Source organism: Cygnus atratus, chromosome 16 (assembly GCF_013377495.2).
Source record: "Cygnus atratus isolate AKBS03 ecotype Queensland, Australia chromosome 16, CAtr_DNAZoo_HiC_assembly, whole genome shotgun sequence".
NCBI lineage: Eukaryota > Metazoa > Chordata > Aves > Anseriformes > Anatidae > Cygnus > Cygnus atratus.
Window position 1 is genome coordinate 3515465 of NC_066377.1, and position 27872 is coordinate 3543336.

The 27872-nt window shown below is 45.5% G+C and overlaps 1 protein-coding gene across 7 annotated transcripts; it reads left to right on the forward strand.

The window, feature by feature from the left end:
• Positions 1-27872, forward strand: CABLES2 (Cdk5 and Abl enzyme substrate 2). Of its 7 annotated transcripts, none has more exons than XM_035547981.2 (11): positions 1-233; positions 1108-3372; positions 17993-18064; positions 18246-18338; positions 19089-19166; positions 20606-20714; positions 21337-21502; positions 22258-22361; positions 22758-22864; positions 24134-24338; positions 24784-27872. In XM_035547981.2, exons 2-11 carry the CDS (start codon positions 3137-3139, stop codon positions 24922-24924), a joined length of 1311 nt encoding a protein of 436 aa, XP_035403874.1. In that variant the 5' UTR covers positions 1-233; positions 1108-3136; the 3' UTR covers positions 24925-27872. The 7 variants fall into 7 exon arrangements, 6 of the variants coding, with proteins under 6 accessions (XP_035403874.1, XP_035403872.1, XP_035403870.1 ...); XM_035547979.2 differs by having other exon boundaries at positions 100-363; XM_035547977.2 differs by having other exon boundaries at positions 100-350.

The following is a 27872-nucleotide window of genomic DNA, read 5'->3' on the forward strand; positions in this document are numbered from 1 at the left end:
GAGTCATTGTCCAAGGCATGCTGTTATCAGCAGAGGTCTGTTGGTAATGTTTCCCTCCCGGGGCTCAGCATGTTAGTAGGCTTTAACTGGAAATCTGCAGCGACAGAAGAGGATTGCATCACTCGCCGCGGGCACTGGGAATCGGGGGGACACGGCCTCACAGCTGTGGACGGTGCCAGGAGAAACCAGGGCTCCCAGCTGAAGCTGCTGTAGCCGGAATAAAATCTTTACAGGTCACAATTCTGATGTACCAGTGGGGCCAACAGCTCGAGTCAGATGTGGCTGGCAGGTTTGGGATGCAAGAGGGGAGTCGAAGGAGATGGATGAGCCAGCGAGGAGTGGTCTGAGATGTACGTGTGTGAGGTTGGGAAAGGCTTTCATAATTTCTTGCATATGTAACATGTAGGAAAATGTACCCCCTGCAAATTTCTGAGATGTAATAAATAGGAGGGGCTAGATGAGCTCAGAGGAATGCAAAGTCCCCAGCGTGGTGCCTGGCTTTGGGATGGATGTGGTGGGTGTGACGGTGGGCCCCAAAGAGCACTGGGCATCCTGGGCCTGATGATTTAAGGAGAGGATTTGATAAGGATGAACTGTGATGGGGTTGTTGGGACACGGACCTTGGAGTAGAGCCTGTTCAGGAGAGAGAGGATGGTAAATTCTTGAGCACGGAACTCTTACGTGTCACCCTGCCAGGAAGACTGCAGGTAAAATTCACCAGGAGAACCTGCCCATTTCTTGTGTGTTTTGCTCTGTACGGGAGCAGGCGGAGGCGTTGGGTGGGCACTCTGTCACTGCGCAGCCACCACCACCCAGCTTCTGTGCCAAGAAGCACAGGCAGCTCCCAGAGGCCACGCTTCTCCTGCCCGTTGTCCCTCTGGGCTTGGGCTCAGCATGAAAGAAAAGTCCTGAGCTGACAGCCTCACCGGGGCTGCTGCAGTGGCTGAGATTTAGGGGCGCAGGGAGTGCTGCTTTAACCACAAGAAATCAGAAAGTATTTCAATGACTGCTGGGAGAATTATTTGTGGTTTTGAACTATGCTCCTGTGTGCTCGGGCTTTCAGACAAAAGCCACATTTTTCACTCCATTTCCCTTTTCCTGGGACAGATGGCGAAGCAGAGAGGAGCTGGCAGTAGACACCTGAGCACGGGGACAGAGCAGCACGGGACTGCAGGAGGGGTGCACAGCACCCAGGCTGGAGAATTTGTACAGAAAGTCCTCGGGCTTTGTCTTCATACCAGCAGTTCCTCCAACTGGAAGCCTGTTCCTTTGGTTCCCAGACTAAATATAATCATGACCTGCTTATCTTTGCTTGAGTTTGGGCCATGATTTTGCAAAAATCTAACACCCAGCCCACGTATGTACTTGAAATGCTGTCTCATATCAGATGCTTAGACCAAATCCTGCAATTCTTGCACGTAGGAAAAAAACTCCCAGTGACTTTGGTGACCCTATTCCCCATATAATGTTGCAATAAGGGCTTGGAGGCTTGGCCCACTGCAGACCAGCTCCTTATTCCAGCAGCTCCTGCCTTCTCAGCCATGTACCCACATAGTCCAGCCGTTAGTCCAGCAGCAGCATGAGGTGAGTTACGTACTGGAGATTCAAAGCGGTGCTTTCCATCCCTGCAATAATGCTGCTGTAAATGCAAAACCGCCTGCCTTCACGTTTGTCCTGGGGCTCTGCAGAAGTTAAGATTCAAGCACGCTCCAGCTGAGAACTTACAAAATAGCAGCAGGGGGTTTGCATCACCAGCAAGTTCGGTCACAGCAGAGCTCTGGCTTCCTCCGTCCCCCTGCCGCGGTGCTTCCCTCGCTGCAGGAAGCAGCGCGGGAGGAAAGGTTGCTCTGGGTTGCACCCAGCCCCTGCCCTCGGTGGAAGTGCTGCTGACGTGCCGCCCATCCGTTTCGGCAGCGGGTTCCTTGAAACATAGCACCGTGCCCACTACAGTCTCACACCGTGAGCTCATACGCTTGTCAGATGGAGATGAAAGCTCCCCAGCACTAACAGCAGCAACACTCAAACCTCTGAATTCAGCTTTGAAGATAGCAGCCCACAAAGCTACGGAGGCTGGCTCCTTTCTGCTTCATCCTGTGCTGACTCAGTGGGACGATTTACATCCTACAGCTGTTTTTACAAGGAAAGAATGAAAAAAACATCATTTTTTTTTACTAGATTCTTGGGTTCTCAAGAACTGTTTGCAGAAAGCCTGGCTAAGTTTCCATGCCCATTTATCCCTTGGCTTATTTGATAAGCTTTCCAGCAGGAAAGATTTTAATTCCTTTTTATGCCAAATTATTTTTTCACAGCTGTGACATGCGATGATTCCGCCCAATAATTTAGGCTCAAAATTTGACCTATATTGAATGTCGTAAGATGCTAAGGATGTTCTTAGGATTTTAAGGGGAGACTTTGTACTGCACCGTATTATTTTAATAGCTTTTAATGAAAGCCTACAAGAAAACAGTGTATGTTTCCAATCTTATTACTATTAGTATTAAGTACTGTTAATACTATAAGACAAACATTGATGTCCTACTTGTAACTGTATGTAACAACAAAAATAAAAGGATCTTATGAAACAGTCATATGAAAAGACTTAGCACCTGTGTGCATTTTATCAGACAGTTTCAAAATCTGTTCTTTATTCCATTCCCACATTTCAGGTCATACCATTAAACATCAGTTTGACTGCTGGTGGAAAATGTGAACAATTTTTAGAAGATGTCACGTAGCTTTTTTAAAACCAGGACCCTGGCTGGCAAAAGCAATTATCATTCCGCGGGTCTAGCATTGCAAACACACAAACTCCTGCCTAACTATAAATGTCTCAGTAGTCCCCTGCTCACGGCACATTGGGGCTCTTGCCTGCAGCATCGGGAGCACCCACTGCTTGGAGCATGCATGAGAGGAAGCACAGCGTGGCTGCAGGGCCAGGCAATCTGTGGGGCCACCAGCGCCCATCCTGCTGTGCACGGCACCAGCAGCTTTGTCGCTCTTGCAAAACTCAGGTCACATCTGCAGGGCCCAGCAACGTCCTCCAAGGGTGGCAGAAAGGGCACAGCTCCCCTACTTGGCAAGCGCTCGGAGCATCATCCCGGGACGTGGCAGACATCAGCTCAAGTGCCTAAGGGGTATGTTTACTCTGTGCAGTATAAACACGAGCCTGGGAAGCAGTGTGCCGCGCAGACACGTCTTGAGTCACTCTGTGGAGATAATACCAAGTTTATGTTCCTCCAGATCCCCACCGAGGCTTCTCCAGGTCCGCCTTTCCCATATACGGCCCCGCTCAGCACCGCACTGCCTCAGCTTTGCTTTGGCAGCCTGGGAGCACGGCCATTCATCGCTGGGAGCAGGTTTCGGGTGCTGTCGGTGAGTTTCAGCGCCAGGTACCCGTGCGCTTGGGGCAGCAGGCTGGCGTTCATCCTGCCCCATGGGGCAGGGAATACCGGCCTTAATCCGCTGTTAGAGCAGCGGACAGCCCGTGCACACGAGTGCTGCTCGTTTTAGCAGATGTCCCCGGGCGTGCACGACGGCTGTGGGACCACGGCACTGCTGGGGGTCCCCGGGGGGCTGAGAGGGGAGATGGAGAAGTTTTGAAATGTCATTAAAAAAAAAAAAAAAAAGGACAAGCTGGGGGCGGATAGGGGATGGCGGCGGGTGTGTGGCTGTGGCAGGGAAGTGCCCAAGGGAGGCCGGGGCCGGGGAGAGGCCGGGAGGGCTCCCGGAGGCCGGACGGGGCTCACCCGCCGGGGGCACCCCGGAGCTGCCCGGGGCGGCTTGGAGGCGCTGAGCGGCGGCGCTAGGACCGCGCGTCCCCCCCTTTGCAGGCCGCCCGGTGGGGAAGGGCGGGGCTCCGCGCGAAACCCCCCGTCCCCCCCCTCCCCCCCGCAACCAATGAACGCGGCGCGTCGCAGCGGCTCATTTGCATCTCGGCGCGTCGCAGCCAATGAGCGGGCGGGCCGGCGGCGGCGGCGGCGCGCTCGGAGCCGCCCCGGCTCATTCGGAGAATGGCCGCGGCCACGGCGTGCGGCTCCCCGGCGCCCCGGCCGCGCAGACGGGGCGACTCGCGGCGGCGGCAGGCCGCCCTCTTCTTCCTCACCAACATCTCCCTGGACGGCCGCCCGCCCTGCCCGGCCGCCGAGAAGCAGCCTCCCCTTCCTCCTCCTCCTCCTCCCCCCCCCCCTCCTCCTCCTCCTCTGCCCTCCGGGGAAGGGGAGGAAGAGGAGGAGGAGGAGGAGGAGGAGGCGGCGGAGCCGGCCGGAGCCCCGCCGCGCTCGCTGGCCCCGCAGCGGGCTCCCCCCGGGTTCCCGGGTGCCTCGCTGCTGCCCGGTTCTTCGCCGGCTGCTGCGGGGAAGGGGGAAGCGGAGCAGCCCCGGGGGGGCGGCTTCTCGCCGCTGCCGCAGGGCTCCCCGCTCTGCCCGCTGCCGCCCGCCCCCCCGGGGCTGCCGGGCTCCGCCAAACCGGGGGTTCCCGGGCTGCTGAGCCCCGCGCCGGGCGCAGCGGGAGGCGGCTTGGCGCTGGAGGTGCAGCGGCAGAGGTGAGTGAGGGGCCGGGGCTGGGCTCCTCCCCGCCGGCCCGCCCCCCCCCCTCCCGGCCCTATAACCCTTCTTCCCCCCCCCAAAGCTTCCCACCCGTTCGCACAGCCGCCCGGTCCCGCGGGGCGTGGGAAGCCCTGGGAAGAGCCGCACTTTCCCAGGGCCCGCAGCCCCCGGGGGGGGGAGGGGGGGGGGGGTGCGGAGCGAGCGTGGGAAAGCGGCGCCCCCGGGGGGAGCGGGCGTGGGAAACGGGGCTGCAGCCTCCCCTCCGCCCCCCCCCCTCCGCTGCCGGGGGCAAGCACCTGCCCGGGGGGGTGCCAACGTGGACCGCCCCCCCCCCCCCCCCCCCCCCAGCCGCTGGAGCCTCTGCAATCGTCCTGGGAGCACCATCCAGCCCTGCTGCCCCCCGGGGGCGAGGTGGCCGGCTGGGTGGCCAGAGCATCCCTGCATCCTTGTGCCGGGGTGCCCCCCCCTGTTGGGAGCAGGAGCTGCTCCTCTCCTGCCCCTGAGCACCCAGGATGTCGTGGTAGCCCTGCTGTGGGTGCTGGGGGGCTCGCCCAGCTCTCCAGGGGTGTGCTTGCGTGTGCAGTGGGCGGCCAAACTGGTAGCGGTGTCTGGTGAGTAGGGGGGATTTGGAGAATATTTCTCCAGCGTAGTCCGGCTGGAGGTCTGCTGCAGCAGGAACCTTTCCTCGTGCTTTTCCTGGGCCTGGGTTTTGAATTTTGCTGTCTCCAGATGAAGCTGGCCAAGGCATTGCTAGGTAGGAGTCTTACTCCAGGTAACATGACCGTTACTGGTGTGCCGTCTTTTAATCTCCGCTGTGTGGTTGTGCAGTAACTCTACAAACAATGGTAATAATTGCTTGTACTCTGGGAACTTTCGAAGCTGACTTTAGAGGAGGATATTCTGGCCCTCAGTGCAGAATTACCATTGTATTTGCAGGGGACATCTATCAGCCTGGAAGTATTAGTTTTCTAATCTTCTGAAAGGTAGGCTTCTGCTCCGGTCTTGGGGATTTGAGCTCCAAAAGAACTCTTTTTTTTCAGGCCACTTCTTGCATAAACAGCCTTGTAAAGTGAGCTGGCCCTCTGAGACTGCAGATAAGCAAAACAATATCAATGACATCTAAGTCTCCACGGTCTTTATAGTGGCTTCCAGAGCTTTGTTAGTAGGCTGGAATGGAGATGTTGTCTGTGCTTTAAAGCCGGGGAGCTTTGCTCATGCAGGTGATTGGTGCCGCCTTTCTGTGAACGTCTGCTAACAGATGGGTCCTGCTGGTCCTCAGGATGGAGGATGAGTGAATTCAAGGAAATGTAGCCCTGTGAGTAATGGTGTGGGGGTCCTCCGGCATGTGTTCCCTCCCAGGGTTTTACCTTATTGAATTATTTGTAGCGCTTGGTGCTTTTCTTCCCATAAAAGATGGGATCCTTCTTTCCTTCCTTCTTGGAGAAACGGCAGCTGGGCCTGCTACTTCCATGTCCTCTGAGCACGGATGATGCTGTCGTGTACCGCTTGTTGAGCAGTGAAGCCTGAAGTCACAGTGTCACTGTGACACAGCTCCTTCCTAGCGCTCCTGCTCCATGCACTTGGTGCTGTGCTGCTCATTTTCCTGATTTCTTATTGTAGATAAGGCTTTTGAGGGAGAGTTCAGTATCAGGAGCTTTGCAAGTACGGTGGTGTCCGTGTGTGAGACGTTCGGCGTGCCTGTGCATGGGCTTATTGAGTTTAGGACCACTGGAGTTCGTGTAAATTATTCCTTCCTTCCCTTTTCCATGCCGAGTCAGTAAGATGCTAAGAAAATACTCTTTAATATGTGTTCCTTGGATCTTTTCTTGTTTTATGTCCTTCCTCCTCTTCCCTTGGCATCTGATTTTGAGATGTTATGTTCCACTATAGTATTCTAATCAATCTAACTGAAAAGATTAAATCAGAAATAAGAGGTTGAGGGAAGTGCAAGGAGGGTAATTGGGAGAATAAAAGGGCTTTTGTATGAGTAATGACAAAACAGACTGATTCCTCAGCTTGGGAAAGAGATATTTGAAAGGGTATATGGCATTGCATTAATCACTTTATCTACTTCTTATGAGAGTGATTGGGAGTGAGAGTTCATCTATTTCTTTGTCCTTAAAGAAAGAAGAGTGGATAGTGAACATCACTGAAACTATTGGGCAGAAAATCCACAACTTCATACATATATATACACATATATTCTGATAAAAGTTTTGCACTTTCTCTGGGGATGCATTAAACCCAACGTATCTATTTCTAGTTGCGTTGGGCACAGGAGTACACAGGAGTGGCAGAGACAGACCATTCCATTGGAATTACATTTTTACCTGTGATGCCAAGGCTTTCAGGGTGAGGGACTCCAACGCTTTTTTTTTTTTTTTTCTGGGTGGTTCCTTGAGTTGTGTTGAGACAGAGCGGCCCTGTTCCCTGTGGAACAGCAAATACACAATGAGTGATTCAGGAACTTTCTTCCTTGTGGAGGTTGTACTGCTTCCCCTTTTGTGTTTGGCATACTACAAATGAAAGTTCAGAAGTCAACAAGCAAATGTGTCTTCCCTCCTACTGGGACTCTGAGATCTGGGTGATGTTTTGCCATGCAGTGGTGTTGCTGCTCCCTAGGCAGGGGAACATCACGCAAACATACAGAGGTATGAAGCCACCAGAGGAAAAGGGGAGGTGGAATCTGCACTGCTGCTCAGGACATCTCTCTGGTGCCCACGGCAGGCAGCTGCTCTCCTCAGCATCCTTTTTTGGTCACTGTAAAAGGCTGCTTTGGTCTGCTGTGAGTGGAGCCTCCCTTAAATACACCAGGAGCAGGGCAGGGGGGTCCCCCAGATTCGATCATCTGTTTGAGGTGACCGGTGCTGTGAGTCCTGGGCCATCATCGGCGATTTCATAGCACTGGGGCCTGCCCAGATCTGAGAGGTCATCTTCGTTGTGCAGAGTGTTATTGCAAAACTCGATGTTGTTTGCCGTGGTTGTGAAGCTGCAAGCAGCTGATGAGGCCGGGCAGCGTGGCTCAGGGCAGGCTGCCACTACACCACTGCTACAGCCGGCGCTGTTTGCTAGCAGCAGGCAGGATCTTTGGTACAGTCCAAGGAACAAGAAACCTCCTTAGTTGACATAACGTGGAGGTTCTCGGGGTTGCTCAGTAGCTGTCAGGTTCTTTAGGATGGAAACTTCCAGTGGTGAGCAGGGTGCGTGCTAACAGCCCTCCCTTGGAGGCACGCTTTAATCTGAATGCTTTGTTTCATTGTGCTGCTGGCTGAGCATGATGAACTTAATGACTTTAACCTTCCACTTTTGTTTTCCTAAGGTATCTCCTGTTAATAGGATCTTAAATGACAAGTCTGTGTTGTGCTGGCTTTCTTACTCCGCTTGTTATCCTCCCTCCCTTTCCATCTTACCCCGGTCATTCAGAGAACAAGCTTAACAGAAAGCAGTGGATGGAGGCAGCAAATAGTGAACAAATCGGTATTCACAGTTTTTTAATGAATTTCTGCAGCTGGGTCTGAAACTGGCAGAGCTTTCTGGGGAAACACAGACAGCAAAGAGCCCTGAAAATAGCCAGGTTATGAAAGCATGAAATGAAGAATGGGAACAACAGCCCTGAATGTCAATGCTTGTTGTGCACTTCTGAGGTTTCGGTACAGTGTGATGTAGAACAGCTGGTTTTGCCATATATTTGCTGCATTTTGCTAGGCCTAAGAACAAATTCAGGGACTTAAATTATTTGCAACCAGTGCTTTAATGCCCTTGATGATCAGTGGTAAGGCAGCTGAACTGAATGCTGGTGGGTGCTGATAAATCAGAAATGACTGGGCTGGTTTAGATAACTTTAAGGGTTGGAGTCTAAACTAGTTGGTAAGAGCAGTGCTTTAGACCAGCTCTGCATTTAAGGGTTGATTGGGTACTGTATTGCTAACATAGGTGTGATCAAATCCATTCCTTGCATGGAATGGCAGAAATGCTTGGTCAGGCTTTCATGCTTATGATGGCTAATGTATTGTTTTATACTATTGTCAGCCCAGCAGCTGTTTTCACTTTGAGAAGCATTTATTTAAAAAGAAACCCTCTGCTAACACATGTTTTGTGGAGATGGGTGAAATAATGCTTAAAGGTCCAAGTTTTAATTTCTAAGCCTTATTAGGAATAACCTGAACGTGCACGGTACGTTTCAGGAAGCAACAATATCTGTCAGAGGCTGCAAGTTTTGACCTTTGAGACATGAATAGTAGGCTGTTGTGTGCTGCTCAGGGCTGAAAATGAACATATCCTACGTCTGAACTTTATTTAAAACTCAGCTGAAATGTTAAGGCAGCAGTCTGCTGCTTGGCAAATGGTTTGCTTTAGCAACCTTCTCGCATACTTGCACCTGCAGGTGAATTTCAAGTGTCCAATATTAAATGGCTTACAATTTATAGCTACCTGCATTATTTATCTGGCGTTACCAGCCAGGTATATTCATCCAAGTCAGAAGAAGCACGTTGTATGCCTAGCAGGAAACTTGGAGATCTGATCCTTGTATCCTGCATGCCTCTGGGAAGGCTTCTAGGTCAAAAGAGAGACTCTCAATGTTAAGGTTATTTAACCCCTTCATTTAGAGGGGTCTGAGGGCTTTTAAAGTAACTTTGCTCTCCAGTCAGAGGAGTCTGTGTAGGGAATTAACTGTACTCGCAGCTGATGAGGCCTGTGGGCGGGTTGTGTAGCTTTGCAAGGCCAGCATGCAAGCGTCCTGACAGCTGCGGCTCCACGTATGTGGTCTTGCTTCTTCAAGCTAACATCAGAAAAGGCTATGCGATGAATCTGAAAAGCTTGACTGTGAGGAGGAGGTGGTGGGGCGCTGCTCCGGGCTTCCAGCAAGTCCTGCAGGCGCGTGGTGACCGGAGCCGCCTCATCCTGGGACTGCTCTGCCATGGGCTTCAGTGCCCTGCCAAGGACTGACGTGGTACCACAGCAGTCATGGCTCTTTCCTAACATTTTATATGCAAGGTTATTTACTTTACAAGGCTTTCCCCGAGTCAGGAAAAAATAAGTTTTATTAGACCAGCATTTTCAAATGTAGCTCAACTCTGAAGTCTGCAGGATCTCACTGTACTGGCTTAAAACATAGTTTCTTTAGCTCACAGTCTGACATGCTTATCTCCTCTCTCCTCCTTCTCTTCCTACCCCCAGATCTCCATTAGTGCCTCCTTTGGAGCCATAGCACTCACATTTGGCAAAGCTCACATTGAGCAACAGCCATGTGCTGGGTGCCATGGGTGCACATCTGGAGCAAATGCTTAGGCTGTGAGTGCTCTTCACTGGAACTTGGCTTAGCACAAGAGTCCTTCTTGATAACTGCAGATAAGTGGCTGCTCAAACTCACATCAGTGCTGCCAGTAGAGTGGACAGCTATCTCACCTTATCTGCGGATGATGAAGCTTCTTTGTCAGGGCTCAGAGACTGAGCAGAAGAGTTTCTGGCTGTGGTGCTTGCTGTTTGCAGGCTGCCATAAACTGGGCTTTTTGTTTCAGAAGAGAAACAAAAAGATGGAGTGAAAGCGACTCTCACAAAATTGTTTGTTTTTATTTTTCCATTGTATGTGTTGTTTTACTTGTATGAAGTCTTGAAGACCTAGCTTCAGGTGTCCCGTATTGCTCCTTATTCCATCATTTGCTTTTTCCATGAAGACGCTTTTGAGCCTCCTTTTGTAGATTGTTCCGAATTCTTCATGCTCTGCAGTTTAAATCTAAAAATGCATAATCTGACGTGCATGCAAGTATAGTGAAATTTGGGTTCTGTAATGAGGATGAGGTATTGTTGATAAAGCAGATGACTGCAGGTGGGTGGTGCTCAGCTACAGACAGTCTCGCTAGCTCTTCAGATGAAGACCTCTAACACTTGTAACCTTCGGTTTATAGCTGTTGTGTGTATAACTTACTGTAAATTATTATATTCTAACCGCTGCAGATGGTATTAAATAAAGAGCCTTTAGCTGCTCTCATAAGGGCGAGTGAAGCAGAAGAGTTTCACAAGACGGTGCTCTGACTGAAGAGAAGTACAGAGTCTTTAAAACTAAAATCTCGCTGTTGTCTCGTGCTGTGAGCCTGGCAGCCCTTCCTGCAGGAGCTCTGAACACCTCTGCTGCATGCAGCAACCTTCTCTGGGGAGCACTCCTCTTGGTCAGCGCTCACTGGCACGGCAGTAAGGAGCTCAGCCTGTCCTGCAGACCTGCCTTGATTTGCTTGAAATACAGCACAGATCTGCACTTGCTCTGTTGTGGTTGTTGCAATGTTAGCATAAAAAATTGCCTCGGTGAGGCTGCAACCTCTTGATTGTAGGTTAGTGGGGATGACCGATGTGGTGGTGGGAAGAACCAAGCTCCCACTAAAGCCCTGGGAGAACTCAAAACTTTCTTTCACTTGGTTTCTTCCTGTCACCTGTTTTGAATTTTCTTCTTCCCAGTAAAAGCTCTTTTTTTTTTGGTAACTTGGGAGTTTTATTGTGCTGAAGGCTTTTGTTTTAACAAGGCACAAGAAATGATATCATCGTGTCTCAGGGAAGTAAGTACATGAGTGTTTCTAGCATAATGTCCTCAGTGTTGCAAAAGACACGTGTTGCATTTCACTTGCCTGTTGATCAGTGTTTGTGTTTAGTGAACAGAGCACCGAGGAAACCAGGTTGGTGAGCAGTCGCTGGCAGGAACACCTACAGAAACTGGTTCAGACTTGGAGAATGGTCACTGGTTGCATCCTGGCAGCACATCCAGTTTGCTTCGTGAGAAGCAGCTGGGATTTTAGGAGCAGGCTTTAGAATTACTTTACAAGAAGCGGGCTCTAGGCACAGCAGACCTTGCATCTGGCTTGGTGGTTCTATTGCAACAGATGGCTTTCATAACACTTACTGGAAGGCATTATTTTCTCCTTGGGTTGTCTAAACACTCTTAGCACCAGAACAATGTGATGTATGAAACGCAATGAATACAAAGCTCGTTTCCTGGGAGCATTAGGTCTTAATCATATGTGGTTGTGAATCAGCAATGAAGTAGCAGCCACTGTGACAACTATCTACAGTAATTTATTTCCTTGTTAGTATTTAAAACCATCCAGGCTTAGTAAACTTTCCATTTACTCTGCCTCCACCTTCATTCAAGCTACAGTTTATTTCTGTCCCTTCTCATTTGTCCTGTGCACTGCACGGCGTATTCTTTTTCTTGCATGTGGTGTTACTGTTCGTTGAGCAATGCAGCTTTTTCTCTTGGCTGTTTTGGACCAGCAGGAAAGCCATGGTGCTGCTTCGGTTTCACGAACAAACCTTGAATACGAACACAAGGGTGAAGGAGCTGGGCCTCCTCTTTAACCCCGAGGTCTGGCACAGAGACCTGCTCTGAAGCATGAAAGTACTCCTATGCTCATGTGGGTAATCAGTTTGGATTTATTCCTTAAAAGGAAGATTATTGGAGAAATGTCTTAGACTAGACCCCCCTGTGAGACTTGTATTTATTCTCTGGCAGTGTGACGCTTTAAATGAATGTCAGAATGAACTCCTGGGACCGTGGCTTGCAATCCACACTGCATGTCTGTGCTTCCAGTAGCGGTGCCATAAAACAGTGGATAGCTGACCTTGTAAAGGAGTGATTAGCTATACACTTGCTGTCATTTACACAGGGTGTCCTCTCCTCTGCTGCTTCATTGTGTGTGAGATCCAAAACCATCTACCTGCAGAAATGGCTCAGTACTGGGCATTCATGGCAGAGATTCTTCATAAAAGATGGTCTGTTTTACCAGATATGTGGTAGTGACGGTGGTTTGACTGTGCTTTAGTATAAATGTGGTGTCTGACTTTTCTTGACTTTAATTACTGAAAACTTGTTGCTCCCGGTGAGCTGTACTCAACCTGCTTTCCTACTTCAATCAGGAAACTGATTAATATAAGCACTGATGGCAGTAAGGCATGGGGTGTGAGAACAGGGAGTCTCATACTCGTACACTCTGGAATGCAAGCTTGGAAACAGTAAATGTTGCCTGAGCATAGGTAACAGCCGTTGACAAAAATTAAGCTAAAAAACTGGAACTGGTTTCCTTAATCCCTTGGTGACAGTATTTTTACCTAGTCAAACTGAAACGCAGTTCATATCAGGTTGTTGGCTTCCCCGTAAGGAAGGAAAAACTACAAAGTTTAATTCTTCAAAGTATGTCTTGACAAAACAGATCTGACAGGTGTGTCTTCCTATTAAAAACAAGATTTGGGATCTGGATTTCTTGAGCAAATTACCTTTGACAGTTGTTACTAAGCCAGTGCCTCCACAGACCAATAAATGATTTTTGTCTTTGTTATATTAAACTCAGTCTTTTGACAGCTGTGATTATACTGAGGCATGTAGAAGACCTTACAAAGGGCCATCGATATTAAAAATAACTTTCAGGTGAGAAATAAGAAACCAAATTCTATTAGCCCCTAATTTTACACTGTAATTACAAATCCTTGACCTGGTCCATTCAATTCGTCTATTAGCAGTATGTATTGCTAAAGAGCAACAGAGGATACAAGCCTAGCTGCTGATTTTAGCAGAGCGCCTGTGGATGCGTGTGCGTACATGTGTGAAAGCATCGCGGCATCCTTCCCTCTGGCAGAGGGATGTGACTGCATCTGAAACAAGCCTGCAGTGCCTGTCCGTTTTGCTACAGGAGGCCTCCAGTCATGTTGCTTTTGCAATATCTTTGAGCACGTGTGCCGCAGGGCTTAGCCTCCTGCCCTCTTCTCCTACTTTTTGATTTTTGTTGCTGCGTAGGTGAAGTGAAAATCAGATGTGAGGATAGGAGTCCCACAGCAAACTTGCCATACCAGAGCCACACATGGAAAGCATTTTCCACAGAGCCAGGAAGCTAACATGGTCTCGGTTAATTCAACGCCATTGCTCTCGTGGTGTTAGAGGATGGAAGGAACTCAGGTATTTTGGAGCAAAAATTTAGGTTGGGTGCAACCTCTACTTTTGCCTTTTCTTCGGATCATCTGGCTTGCTTCCTACTTTTTCCTACAGTAGAGAGAGAATGGCTGGTTTAGTGGTCAGAAATGGAAATTTGTTCTAACTCAGCAAAAGTGAGCAGCATATGATCTTTTGATGGTCTCACTGAATGAGACAAGTGTTGAGATCATTAAACTCACCCATAAAAGTGTGACAAGAGAAGAAGCTACTGGAAATGCTGCCCATATACTGAGGAAGGATAATATGAGCAACTTAATACTCAACTTAGATATTGCTCTCCTTTCTCTGTGATCACTTGAGCATCTTAAAAGACATCCTGCAGGGCAGCGAGGCATCCTCTAGCTTGGAGGCAGTTCACTTCCACTCTTCTGCACCCCTGCAAGCATCACCAACAATACATTAATTACTGTAATGTTCTTCTGCAAATGTTTACAGGAAGGTACTACATTTAAAGTGAAAAATGTGCAGAGGCTGAAATAGTGGTGTCAGACAGGAGTGCAGGCTTTCTCCTCTCCTGCTTGACCCTGCCCTAGGAGTGATTGTGGTAAGAGGTCAGGCAGAAGACGGACTCCAGATGCTGCGTGGCTGAGAGATACAGTTCTGGGTGAAAACAGCTGAATGCTGCTTGAATGGACCCTCTCTGGCTGTAGGGTTGGCTCAGGGTGCAAACTTGTCCCTGTGAGAGGAGGCGGTTAGTTAGGACAAGAGAATCCCAGTCAGATTTTAGAAATTTCTGACCTCCCTTAGGGAGGAAGGAGAGCTGTTGGTCAGTCCACCTGCTGTGGCAGAAATACAGGGACCAGCAGGGCTGAACAGGGACGCTTCAAAAGGGCCAAATGACAGCTGCACTTCTTGCATTTTACAGGATATCTGTTTAAGAGTGGCTGTCTTAGGAATCTCCAACTACAGCAACATCCTCACACTTTCCTCTTGTTCTTTTTGGACGTCTGTGCAGCCTAGCCTGTGGGTAGGAAAGGGGAAATACTCTGGCAGGCCATCTGAAAGGTCGCTGGTCTTTAATCTGAAGCTGTGACTTAAACAGATTTTTCCTTTCAATTTGCAAGACAGGACATTTAGGGATTACCGGTGCTATACATAGACTGCTCTTAGCTGTGTCCTGTCCTGCTGGGAACACTTAAGAGCTGAGTAAAACCCTGGCCAGGAGTCCTGTGTGCTGCTTCTCCATTGTCGTCTCCCTCTGTGAGAGTTTCTCTGGCACTCGCTAGGACACTGGCAGGGCCGGAGGAGGACAGATGTCTAAAGCCCTCAGAAGTGGGGTTTGTTTAGTGGGAAGTCCACCAGAAAGGATGAATTCGTGGGCTGGCTGCTGCTTAAGTTGTTGTTTTTTGTCTGATCATGAGGTGTTTTTCACGTCCATGTTTAGCTCACCACAGAATGAGCAGTGCTGTTGGACTGTGCGTGGCCGTGTGCGCGCATGGAGATAACAAACCCAGGCTTAATCCAGAATCCCTCTGCTCGATAGTCCCTTATCTCTGGGCACACACTGTGTGTGTTGAAGCCCTGGGTGGGTCCTGTTTTATTGGCTCTTAAAATAGTGGGGGAAGCACCCAAAACGTGAGTTCTTGACCCAGGCTGTACTTCCAAGCAAACAAACCCTCCGTAGCTTGTCAAGGAAATAGCTGGTATTGGCTAACAGACAGGTTTGGGCTTTCTTTTAGGATCCTATTGAAATTACAGCCTGCTTCATAGAACTCATTAACATTTTAACATCAGATGATTCGATTTCTAATTATCAAGTAGCATGTCAGTAAGAGTCAGTGTAAGGTAACTGACAGTGCGTGTATAGATTTTTGTGTGCTGCTTTAGTATTTAGGTCACGTTTGGCAACAGATGCTCTGTGTAAATGACTTAAAATCCTTTGAACTCCTGTGGATAGAGCACAAGCAAGAGGTGTTATCCTAGATGAATCTGCTTAGCCCAGGGGACATGACTACTTTTTTCATCAGGCAAGAGCTAGTGGCTCCTGAAGTGATCCTGCGCTGCCTGGTGTTGAGGTGTAAATTACTGCATGAGAGGAGCATCACAACTAACACAAACAGTTTGCAAACTGACTGTGGACAACTCAAGAAGCCGTAATAGTTTCCAGCATACTCTAAGGATGCACTAATAAAGAAGCTTTGCTGATTAGTGCTACTGAGGAATCCAGCAAGTCTCTGTCATTGTAAAATGTTTGAGCACACAACCTGTTTAGCATGGTCTGGATTAGTGAGACCTCTTTGCGTATTCCCTGTTTTGAGATTTGAGGAGAACATCTTGCCTAGCGTGTTGAATTTCTCCAAGGTGACAACAAATATTTTCTGTCCTCAAGTGAAGCCGAAGTGTAGCTAAAAATCAAGTTTCCTGTTGGCACAGTGGGGATGAGTCATTGTGGTTTTGAGCAAAGGGGCAGGATCTTCCTTTCACTGCAGCAGCGTTTTACTGAGAGAGGCTCTCACAGAGCAGTGGGCTCAGGTGCTTTGTGTTCTTGTCCCTATTGCTGAGGAAATGCAGCAGTGTTTGGATTTAGGGCTCCTGATGGGTCTCTACTGTGGCCCAGCACTTTGGTGGTCACTGTGGCACCTTTACTGGCACCTTATGCTGGCATCCTTTTAAAGAACCTTTTACGTCTTTTTTTGTACCAATGCCTGTTGTCATTGGTTTTAGCTTTGCTTTTCCTTAGCTCACCATACAAGGCTTCTTTCTGTCTGCATCCAGTCCGGTCTCCTTGAACTAGAGGGGAGGAAGCTTGGGGACATGGAGAACTGCAGTTCATGCCAGGACCTTTGAGACTGGCCTCCACATTTCACCAAGGTGTTTTCTTATTGCATGTTAGAAGCCAAAATAGGCTGGAGAGCTCCTGTATATCTCTTATGTAGCGACAAAATGGTGTGGTTTGGTTTCTTACCCATCTCAGCTGGAGGATAGAAGGCAAAGTCACCAGGACTAGCAGATTGTCAAGTAACTTCAAAATCCTGAAGTGCTGGGCTTCAAGACCAGAGTAAATCCTGAGTAGCTTTTCTTGGTCTTTAACTTGAATCAGCTGAAGCTATAAATCTTTGCTGTAAAAAGTCATCCGTAGCTCTTAGCAATTAATAAATCCCATTTTGGCTGACCTCCTTGCCCCCTCCACTCCCCACCACCCAAGGTGCCATGTTTTTGTTTTAGTGTTGCATGTTAACTTCCAAGCACGAGAGTCTGGCCTTGGTCTGTCTGAGCAGTTTGGCTGCTCACGTGCACAAGAGCTCTGAAAACTGTCTTTGAAGACTTTGGAGCTTTCCAGTGGTCTACAGCTGCATAGCCTTGAGCACAAGCTCTCCACAGCAGCATGACTGCCATCTCCTGTGTTACGGATCTGCAACTTCTAATAAACGGCAATAATTTCTTTCTCAATGTATTTATTGTTTTTCCAGAGGTGAAAATATGTGGAGTTTTAAGTCTGAGTTTTTTCCAGAAGTTGATCTTGTCAAAGCAGCATCCCACTACTTATATCTAGTAAGCTGCTTCTTAGTTGGCTCCATGCCAATATCGTCCATCAGTTGGGTTATGATGATACTGTGGAAGAAAACCTGGGACTTGAATGCATGTGGCTTGTACTAAAAGCACAGTGTGATGTATGCTTAAAAGCAGAAAAAAGTAAAATTTGATAGTTGTAGTGTCAGTATTTTGGTGATGGTGGCTGAATCTGAGTGCTTTGTTCCTACAGAAATTGCAGCCAGTTTCCAAATTTATTTGTAAATCTCTACCCACAAAAAGTATAGTGCATCTTACTTGGCAATGTCTGTCTTTTTTTTTTTTGGCTTAAGTGTAATATCCTATTTCTGTTAAAGTAACTCACAAGATTCTTATTATTCTCCTTGTGTCTTCCATTCTGGGATTTCAGATGGGCACTGAATTCTCTTAGCTTCCTCTAATAGTCCTCTCTATTGTTTTCCTGAGAGATCTGTCAATTTTATTGTGCTAGTGTCATGGACTCTTGGTCTGCAGATGCCTACTGCTGGAGAAGCACAGTGTTCAAAATCAGGAATACAAATACAGATGTTCCATCATCATACAGATATATCTGTATATATACGCGTTGGTAGATTGATATAAAATTACTTGCTCCCTTGCCTTGATGCACATAGGGAGCTTTTTATGATACTTACTTAAAATCCTGTAAGAAATATTGGGAAGCTTTTTAGGTGTTTAACTTATAGGTAGGTGTTCTTTTGTGTTGAAGGTAGTGAGTGCTCCTGCTAATGAAGTCAGTATAAATGTGTACTCAAAGTGAAAGATTTTAAAGTTCCTAGAGGGGGTAACAAGTTCTTGGCCTTTTTAGGAACGTGAAACACCTTGGTAAGCACTCTTCTAACAACAAAACAAATCCCCAAAAAAAAGCTGCCATTTGTCTTAAGAGCTCATAGATCTGTTGCAGTTCATAAACTCCAAGGCCATGAACTAATATTGTTCACTCTTCATGGTGTTGTACATTTTACAGAAGGCGTTTTATCTCCCAGCGCTGCTCTCTAGACTTTTTAGAAGACATAGTGGAATATGCCAGTGTACAAAGGTACTTTTTTTCAAAAGCAGCATTAATTTTAACTCGTTGCATGCAGTCCTCTCCTCCCTCCACCCTCTTCCACGCCAATATCTGAGGTCCTGCATGCTAGTGCTGCCATATGATCATAAAACTGGCATGACTTTTTTTTTAGCGCACTTAAGATTTTTTCGTTTTCTTCTTACAATTGCAGAACCAAGAATATATCTGGGTCTCCGAGGCACAAAAGTTTGAAGAAGATGCACTTCATCAAGAACATGAGGCAGTATGACACAAAAAACAGCAGGTAACTTCAGCTGTGCCCCTTGTACTTGTGTGTGCTCATAAGTAAACGCCAGTTCAATGTGGTTAGCTCTTTAATATCAGTGGGAATAATGCAATGTCCTTGTGGTCTTGCTAATTTTAAACATCCTTATATTGAGGGCAGTAGGTGCTGATATCTGCTACATCTGCAGCAATCTTCTGATGGTTCTGCCATTCTGCTTTGAGGAGAAAGGAAGTTAATTCATTCTCTCCTAACACCGTCTTTATCTCTAGCACAAAGACTGAGGAGGCTGTAAGAGCTCTGAGGAGGTCAGAGCTGAGGAGGATGTAAGGAGAATGGTTTGGTTTATCCAAATTCTTGGCTCTTAGCTGCTGAGCAGGAGAGAGAATGGGTTGCATTTGTATCTATTATTGCTAGATGTGTGAGACCTAGGAGTGGTACCATCATCCATCTAAATACAAAAATATTTGTGAAAATATATTGATTTTTAAATAGATATCTCTATATAATTTTTATGACTGAGATCTCTGAGTTGTTCTCAGGATGATGCTGGTTACAGAGCTGGGCTGTGAGATAGGGCTTGGCTCTAAGGCCCTGTAGGGTCAGAAGGAAACCTCTGCTTTTGTGCTGTTTTCTGGAAACATACAATCCATATCAGTATCTATGTAACTTACAAAGCAAATGAAGAGGAATCCAGTGTTCAGTCTATAAAAAAGTTTTGTAACTTCTGAATCTCAATTCTTATCCTGATCTTTTCCCATCTGCTTACAGGATAGTATTAATCTGTGCTAAACGAACACTGTGTGTGGCTTTTTCGATCCTACCTTACGGGGAGACTTTACGAATCAGGTGAGTCATCATTAACTGCTTCGTGAAATCTCTGGTTTATTGTTTGCGAAAGATTTTTTTTAAATGAGTATGGGTGGTATAGGTCTTGTGTTTGAAGCCGGTGAACATACTTGACTTACTGCTAACGTGTAAGGACAAGAACTTGCTATGAGCGCAGTAAAATCAGATGTTGCTGCAGTGTCAGTGTTCACTGAAACTTCTAGAGAAAATATTGGAAAAGGGCAAACCTCTCTTAAGGTCTTTGTTCACGTTTCAAGCACTGCAGTCCTGTGAAATCCTTGAAACCAACTTTGAACACAATGTGGCTCCTTGCCATGTACATCAGACAAGGATGCTACATTCTTTACTAGAAAGTCTTCAACCTTTAGTAGTTAAGCTATAACTAAGTTTAAGAAACTCTTCCATTTGTCACCTGTCCTAAGCCATGAATGTCACTATTTGTAATCTAAGAAAAACAGAAGCAGTTTAGCCCGATTGATACCAATTGATTCTGCTTTTAATGTTTGCGCTCCATTTTTTTATAGAACTGTAAATATGATCAAATATGAGAACCAAAACCTGCTAACTGGACTTGCCTGCAGCTTTGCTCAGTCTCTTATGAACTCTAAGTTGATTCTGTGAAGGCCTGATCTACGAGTATACCATAGAAAATAATTATTTTATTTTAATCCACTTCTGCCAAAACAATTGTCTTGCCACTTCTGTTCCGTATGTAACTTATGGAAGAAGGAAACGGATGTTTAGTGGTGGGAATTGTATTGTATTCAAATACACTTGCTATAAAAATAGTTGATGGGAAAATGTTTTCTCATTTAATTGAAAAGCAACAAGGTCACTGGAGTTATTTTAGAGCACTTCTGAGCACGGTGTCGTTCTGCTTGTGTGTAAGCTGGCGATGCAGTTCTTCAGCTGCAAGCTGCTTTTTTGCATTGGAATATAGGTGACAAAGCTGCATGCTGCCATCACTGAAACAGAGTTCTGCTTGCAGCCCTAATTCTTAGTGTGAGCTTGTGTGCACAGTGGTTGGGAAAATTGCAATTGAAAGGCAAGTTTCTAATCCTGAAAAACTAGTAATAAAATCATATTTGCTGTTAAGTATTTGAGCATTAGTGTATTACAAATGGTATAGCCTTATGCAGAAAGACCATACTTTCAAAGATATCCCACTACTATTTTTTTATAGGTGTGTTGGTACAGATCTGATTTTTTTAAAATGAGATTAAATCTGATTCTTGAGTTAATGAACATCTACACATTTTTGAGTATTTAAAAATTAATACTTGCTTGGAGATGGGATTGAGGGATTGCCTTGTTTCTGTGTAGTGGAACTCTGACCACGTGGCATTGGCTGCAGGTAGAGGATCGGCCTGGCGTTTACCATAAAAGAAGCTGAGCTTGTGGTACGTTTTCCAATCGTGCATTTTCTTGTCTTCATTTAGTGATCTAAAAATGGAAGGACAGAAGCAGCGACATCCTTCTGGGGGAGTTTCAGTCTCCACTGAGATGGTCCTTGGAATGGAAGGAGTAGAGCTAGGTGCTGACGGCAAGGTAAGGAAATACTTTTTTTCCTTGATCTCCATCACTGAACCATTGACTGGCATGGGGATGATGGGTAGGTCAGCTGGCTCCTTTCACTGTTGTGACCATTTGATACCAGGAAAATTACTTAATTTATGGATAGCACAACACTGCCTAAAGTGAGAACTGTAACTTTTGAAAGCAGTGGAAGTTTAGATCCTTAATGTCTGAAATGTTTGACTGGTCATAATGCTGCTTCTGGGGAGGCCGTGAAAGTCCCTGGTGATTTCTGCCTCCATTTCTGGAGAATTGTTTTGACTCTGGTATCTCAGGCAACATGTAAATGATATTTTTATCAAAACATTTCCTTTTTGTCAAAACAAAATATGGGTGAAATTTATACCTCTTCAGTTAAATCTGTATCCTGCCAGAGTTTTATTGATGTGATTCTCCCTTTTTTGTTATCCCCCCCCCAAATCCTCTACAGCCCTTCTATCCTGAAGTTGTGAATGTACAGCATTCTGTCCCCCCAGTTTCAAGGTCTTCACTCCCAAGTAGAAACTCTGCACATCTGAGTTATAAAATTCTCAGTGTCTGAAAATAAGCTTTCAATACTTTTTCCCCTATAACTACAACAACTTTTTTTTTGAAGGTTGTGTCCTATGCAAAATTCCTGTATCCAACCAATGCCCTAGTTGTTCGTAAAGCTGACAGCCACAGCGCCGTTCCTTCATGTCGAGCTAGTGCTTCACGGAGTCTTCCTGGATCAAGATACAAACCTGTGACAGCAAAAACTATTCCAGCAGGAACAGAGCTTGGTAAGGACAGCTTCTAGCACTGTCACCACTTGCGCATGCAGCAGAAAAGCATGAGAAAAGCTTGCTTTTCTGAAACAATTGCAAGTGGTGAAGTGCGTTACTGGGACACATGTACTGGGTTTGGAAGGAGACTGGTTTTAGCACACCCTAGCAAAGAAGGCTTGTTAATGAAGTACAGGGGATGAGCCTTAGGACTGAGACTTGCATACATTCCTTACATCCTCTATATATTTGGCCTAGTTTTTGCAATTCAAGAATGGCAAAGCGTTTCCTTGGAAATGTGAAGTTTTATATTACTCAACGAGAAACACCTGGTGTGTGTGGGTACAGATGGTCCTCCTTGCCTTCTAGCACTGTAACAATGCATAAACCAAGGGTTTTTGACAAGAATGCATTCTCTTGTGTAAAAGAGCAAACCTGACAATGCTGTTGTGTGTTAGATCTGAGTATAAGCAAAAATTCAGTCTTCTGCAGTTGCGCTCTGTGCATATTTCTGGAAGACAAACTGTTAGCTTGCACTGTCTAAAATGGTGCATTGGGCATATGTTGGAGATGGAGCTGGTTTGTTTTTAAATAAATCTAATACTGACTAGTTCGTTTGTGGAATGAAAACAGGTGACTAGCTGCAGTTTATCTGTCTAATGGGGTCTGCCAGCACTTCTAATGTTTGCTGTTTGAACACTTTATTAAAGAAAAAACAGAACTTAAAGCTCCATTTCTTGTGGCTCAGTGTTGTGCTTTCCTCGTTCCTTCAGGAAGTGAAGCTGGGGAAGCAGCAGAGTACGATCCAAATCTTCTGGATGACCCTCAGTGGCCCTGTGGAAAACACAAACGTGTTCTCATCTTTGCTTCTTACATGGTGAGTAGCTAACTGAACAGAGGAGTGAGTGAGCTCCTGGAAGATCCTCCTATAAAGAACTTCCACAGGGAAGAAAAAATTGTCCAGGAAGTAGTAGTTGTGGCTTTTTGAGAACAGATCAAGGAAAATACAAATAGCTTTGTACACTGTGCTTGTCAAGGACCAACTTGACATCTCTGTTGTCACTTATTTATTGTAACCATTTGCTTACTGGTTCGTTATGAATTAAGATTTTACATGGTTGAGATTCAACCTGAGGTATTACATAAGCCACTGCAGAAATTTAAGAGTTAAAAAAAAATGTATTGCCTTTGCACTAAAGTGTCCTTGGAAACCTTGTTTTGCTGTCAGTACTGTTCACATGAGAAATAATAGATTTTGCATCCTGTGTTTCAGACAACAGTCATAGAATATGTGAAGCCCTCAGACCTGAAGAAGGATATGAACGAAACCTTTAGAGAGAAGTTTCCTCATATCAAGTTGACACTGAGCAAAATTAGGAGGTAAGAAACAAGCAGTGAATAATGAGAACTTCTGCACTGTTGCAAGACTTATCTTCCACTTGTATGGAGCAAATACTAGATCTATTAATAGTATATATGATTAAATACTAATCTCTTGTTGCCAGTTGAGCTGGCTGTAGGATGACAGCCTTGTACAGGAATGCTTAGGATGCTGGAAAAGGGTAACAGTTGGTTTTCATAGTTCAGCCTAGATGGGTTTTGTTTCATCAACATTAGTAGCCAATTAACAGTGAAGCAACATTAGCATTGAAACAAATACTTGTAACCTGATTGTTTCGCTATTGTGCAGTCCCACTCTTAACTAGTTTGGACCCTCTGCATATTTTCACCTTTCAATTACAAGACTTGCTGATGACTGTAGACTCTAACAGGACTCTAGGATAAAGAAGAAGGTTAGGTCTGTGGCGTCATGGTAAAGAAGAGCGTTTCATGAAGGCAGGACACAGAATTCCTCATCTTCCAGGAAACACATCTGAGTACTCACCACTGAGATGCACTGTTGCACCTTCAGAGAGCTGTAATTGTGCAGCAGTCAGGGCCTTCTGAAATAGCCAGCTTAAAACACAATACTGCTGAATCACTGGGGCTATGTGCAGCTCCCAGCTGTGAGTGGAAGGTTTGCTCTTTCTTAGTGTACATATTCTGCCAGTGTCCTGCATGCTCCTCTTTGTAGCTGTTTCAGTTGTGTGCTTGCAGAGAGATCTTCTGTAGGTGTAGCGTGGATGATAGCAATGAGAGAGCGTCCAGCATAAAGTTTGCCTTTTTGTTGAAGTGAAAGGCCAGCAGTTGTGAGAAGAGTGTAAACCAGTCTGCCTTTCCCCTCAGACCTGATTTTCCTTAGAGGTGTGTGGTAGACAGGTCTCCATCTGCACAGCTTTGATGTGGCATTGTGTAGGCCAGCGTGGTTCAGTCTTATGATATGAATCATGAACAAGTTTGGGATCTTAGAAGGAGACCTACAGCAACAGCCTGCGTGTCAGTGAAGCAGCTAAATCCATGGTGTTTATGGACAGATGAGGAACTGTTCTTTCACATTAGATGATGTCAGCCAGGTTAAATCAGTTTATCAGCTCCAGCTTGCAGCCAGCTGGGCTTCTCCAGCTGAAGATAATACCAGTCATGGTTTTCTAAGTAGGAGCCTTGCCTGTATGCTCTTCTGAGTTCCCATGCTGAGGTGTTTCTAGAGCATTTGGTAAAAGCTCTCATGTTTGAGAGGGTGGATCTTTTTTTTTTCCCCTCTATTCTCAGTTTAAAGAGAGAAATGCGGAATCTGAGTGAAGAATGCAATCTGGAGCCAGTTACTGTGTCCATGGCTTACGTTTACTTTGAGAAGCTCGTTCTCCAAGGCAAACTTAACAAACAGAACCGCAAACTGTGCGCTGGTGCTTGCGTTCTGCTTGCAGCCAAGATCAGCAGTGATCTCAGGAAACACGAAGTCAAACACCTTATAGATGTAAGTACTATGCGACTTGTTTCAGATTTGGTCAAAACCTTTCTGTTTCATGGAACAAGGTAAAGATGAAAAGCAAGATTTTCAGCAGCACATGCTTGCATATTCAAGACCAGCTCTTTCAGTAGATTTTTGTTCTCATCAGGGCTCTTTGGATGCTTCTTTTTAATTAATTTAAAGTACCTGACTGATGCAGTCTAATGTCCTATCAGTCCTACAGTGAGGTTATTTTCACATTTAATGTTTGCCTGAGAAACAGTAATTGTTGTGCGGGTGTCACAGCTCAGCTGATAAGGTTGTTTACGTTTTTGATCTGTGGCAGTGCTTTTGATTCTCTGACTTAGCATAAAACAGGAATATGTGATGCAGACTTAATCTGATAGTGCGTTGGTATCATGTGGATAACTGATTCTGTTTTTCCCCCCTCTCTTTTTCATTGCCATCATAGAAATTAGAAGAGAGATTCAGATTCAACAGAAGAGATCTCATTGGTTTTGAATTCACCGTTCTTGTAGCTTTGGAACTGGCTCTCTATCTTCCTGAAAACCAGGTTTTACCTCATTACAGACGGCTCACACAACAGTCTTAACCAAAGCTACTTTCCAGCTGATAGCGTCACTGAACACGGTTGCTGAAGTTGCTGCTGGCCTTTCTGTGCCACTGTGTGCATCCTGCTATGGCTACAGCTAGTTTTGAAGTCTGCGACGTGTGTGTGAACTGTCAGCGTGTGCATTATGGACACACATGCCAAGACTGGGAGATGGTACGAGAAGAGTTGTTGAACTTTATTTTCTTTCGGACATTTGAAGCACAAATATTCACCAGTTAGCTGTTATGGCTGCTGATTATTCCTTATTTATCTTTTCAGTTTTACTAAAACTGTTCTTCCCTATGAAGAATCCTACGGTATTGTTTCTTTTTTTTAAGCCTTTATTGTATTCCTCGAAACTAAAGGAAGCATCACTTCCATTCCAGTGCACCATAAAGTTCAGATGTTTCCAAGAATCTTTTTGCATTTTTACATTAGTGAAACACATACTTTATTTTTTTTTGAAGATGTGCCTAAAACTGGCTGGTCTGGTACCAGTACTTTTTAAGTTAGTTATGTTATTTAGTGGGAAATTCTGAATTTATATAGCCATTTATTCTTTACCTGCATTGGCCTTGCATATAAGGAAAATAGTTCCAGTATATCTGCACTAATGATACACGGGGCATCTATACTATATAGCTAGATTGAAATTACTGTTTCAATTTAGTTAACTATAGTATTTTAAGATTATACACTTTATTTAAAAAGTAAAGATTGATTCAAAATCTGTCATGAAATACCACCTGTTGAACAAGGTAGCTGCAAAGTGATTGCCATCCTAATCCACTCTTAAATGGAAGATGAGTGCTTTTAACTAAGAACAACTTGCTGTAAAATGTATAATTTCTGTTTTTGATTTGTTTGTGTTTTGTAGTCTGAAATAAGCACCTTTTTAGTATGACTGTATTATATATGGTCTTAGTGCTCTGAGCAAGTACGTAAGTCAGTGGAGCTATTCCTGCCAAACTAAGCCAGTGAAACAAAGCATGCTCAATATTTAAAATGCTACTTTTTAAAACTCCGTTCTTCCAAGCATTGCGTCACTGTGATGGTCCTCAAAACTAGCATTTGTTGCACATCGGAACAGCCACTTAACAGCTGGTGCCAGGCAGCATTCTAATGCTTATGCCAGAGGTTAAATAACTTCTTTGACCATTGGCTATTCCTTCATTTATTTTTAAAATATCCAGGTTGGGAATGAACTCTGATTATGTGTGGAACCTTCTGTGACATTGGCTCTTGGTTTTGTTTTCTGAAGCAATATTATGATACAAGTAACTGTCTATTTGCAAGAAACAAAACTGATGCTTGGCTGTTATGACTGAGAAATTTGTAATTTGTTTGACTCCCAAATGAAATACTAGACCTCATAAGGTTACCTGCTATCTAATATGTAAAGTAATGTAAATTGCTGTTCCTTGTATTAAATGTTGGTTTTAGGCAAAAACAAAGCTGGATCTTTGTTCTTCAGCTGTGTTTTGCCTAAAGCTGATTAGTCGTCATTAGAGTTGCACCAAAACTATACTGGAGCCCTTTCCTCTTTAAGTAGGGCTCAAAATGTATCTTTTCATATAATAACTACAGTGACTATCAAATCTTTTGTAACTGTGTTCAACTGTGTGTAGCTTCAAGTTATTTGTGTAAACTTAATATGGTTCTGACTTCTCTTTAACACAGAAGGACTTTCCAGTCTCTGTAAGTGAGATGGTAGGCGTTAAGTTAGACAATAACCTTGCCAGTTATCTTCCAAAAGGTTTAGAAAAATGTCTACTAGTTCAGCTTTCTACTGAATATAACTGTTATCGCATGCAAGAAATAGCAATGTACTAAACATCTAGAATATAGAGAGCGTTGAAATTAGAAAAATGTGGTAAACACAACGAAAGTGGTCCACCACTTCCTATACTCATTGTGTGAGGGGAAAGAGCTAGAACTGAGTAAAGAAACTCCTCACAAGGTATCTCCAGAAATAGTAAAACACTTCATTTAGTGTAAATGAAGTCGCAAAATGTCCTTCTTTGGAGACTTCCTTCTATTTAGTGTATAAAGTTTTCTGTAGCAACTTTCTCAGACATCTAGAGAAAAATGTATTTATTTTTGGAACAGTTCAGTCTCTATTCAGTGGAAGTTTGTCTAGTTGCAGTGGGCATTTGGGCAAGAGATCCCCTCCCAGAATGGAAGGTATGGTTTCACATGATAAATGGGAAAGCTTTGGGGTTTGGTTATTTAGTTTGCATTTTCTTCAGAAGAACAGCTTAGGGTAAGGAATACTAAATGCCAGAACGCTGAATGCTGTTTAAAGGTAACTGTGAACGTTGGCTCAGGCCCACACAGCATTGCTGAGCTCGGAAGCTCGGGACACCATGAAGCAAACGCTGTCCTGGCGCTTCTCAAACGGGCAGGGGCAGTGTTTGAGCAGCGCTGTAGGATGCGGGCCTCTGGCTGACAGCATCCAGCTGCTGGGCCTGCGACTTGTAAATTGGTACCGCTGTCGTGGTGCCTCTGCAGGAGCTGTCACTTCTGCAGGGTATGCAAGCTGTGTGTGTCTGTTAATTTCTCTGTAGCTAGAGTGTAGTTTGCAGTCCTGTTCAATTCTGCCTGTGTGGTAATATTTATCTTCTCACCTAAAAGCTGCCACCATGTGGCAAGGGACTATTCCTACATTACCAATTAATAAACTGAGAGGGGGACCCTCACGAAGTGTGTTCACCGGCATTTCTTCTCCCCAAGGAGCTCCTGTTACTTCAGAGGGAAGCAGCAAGTGCCCCATGAAGATGACAAGAGCGAGATGTTCCTGTCTACACCCGACTCCGTTACGGTTTCTGTCCTAGTGTGTTATTTAAGTTCCTCACTTGCTGCCCGTTCCCTATTCCTCCCTGTCCATGCCCTTGTGAACCCACGATGCTGTGAAATAAACCCGTTTTTATACGTGTTTTGTAACCAAA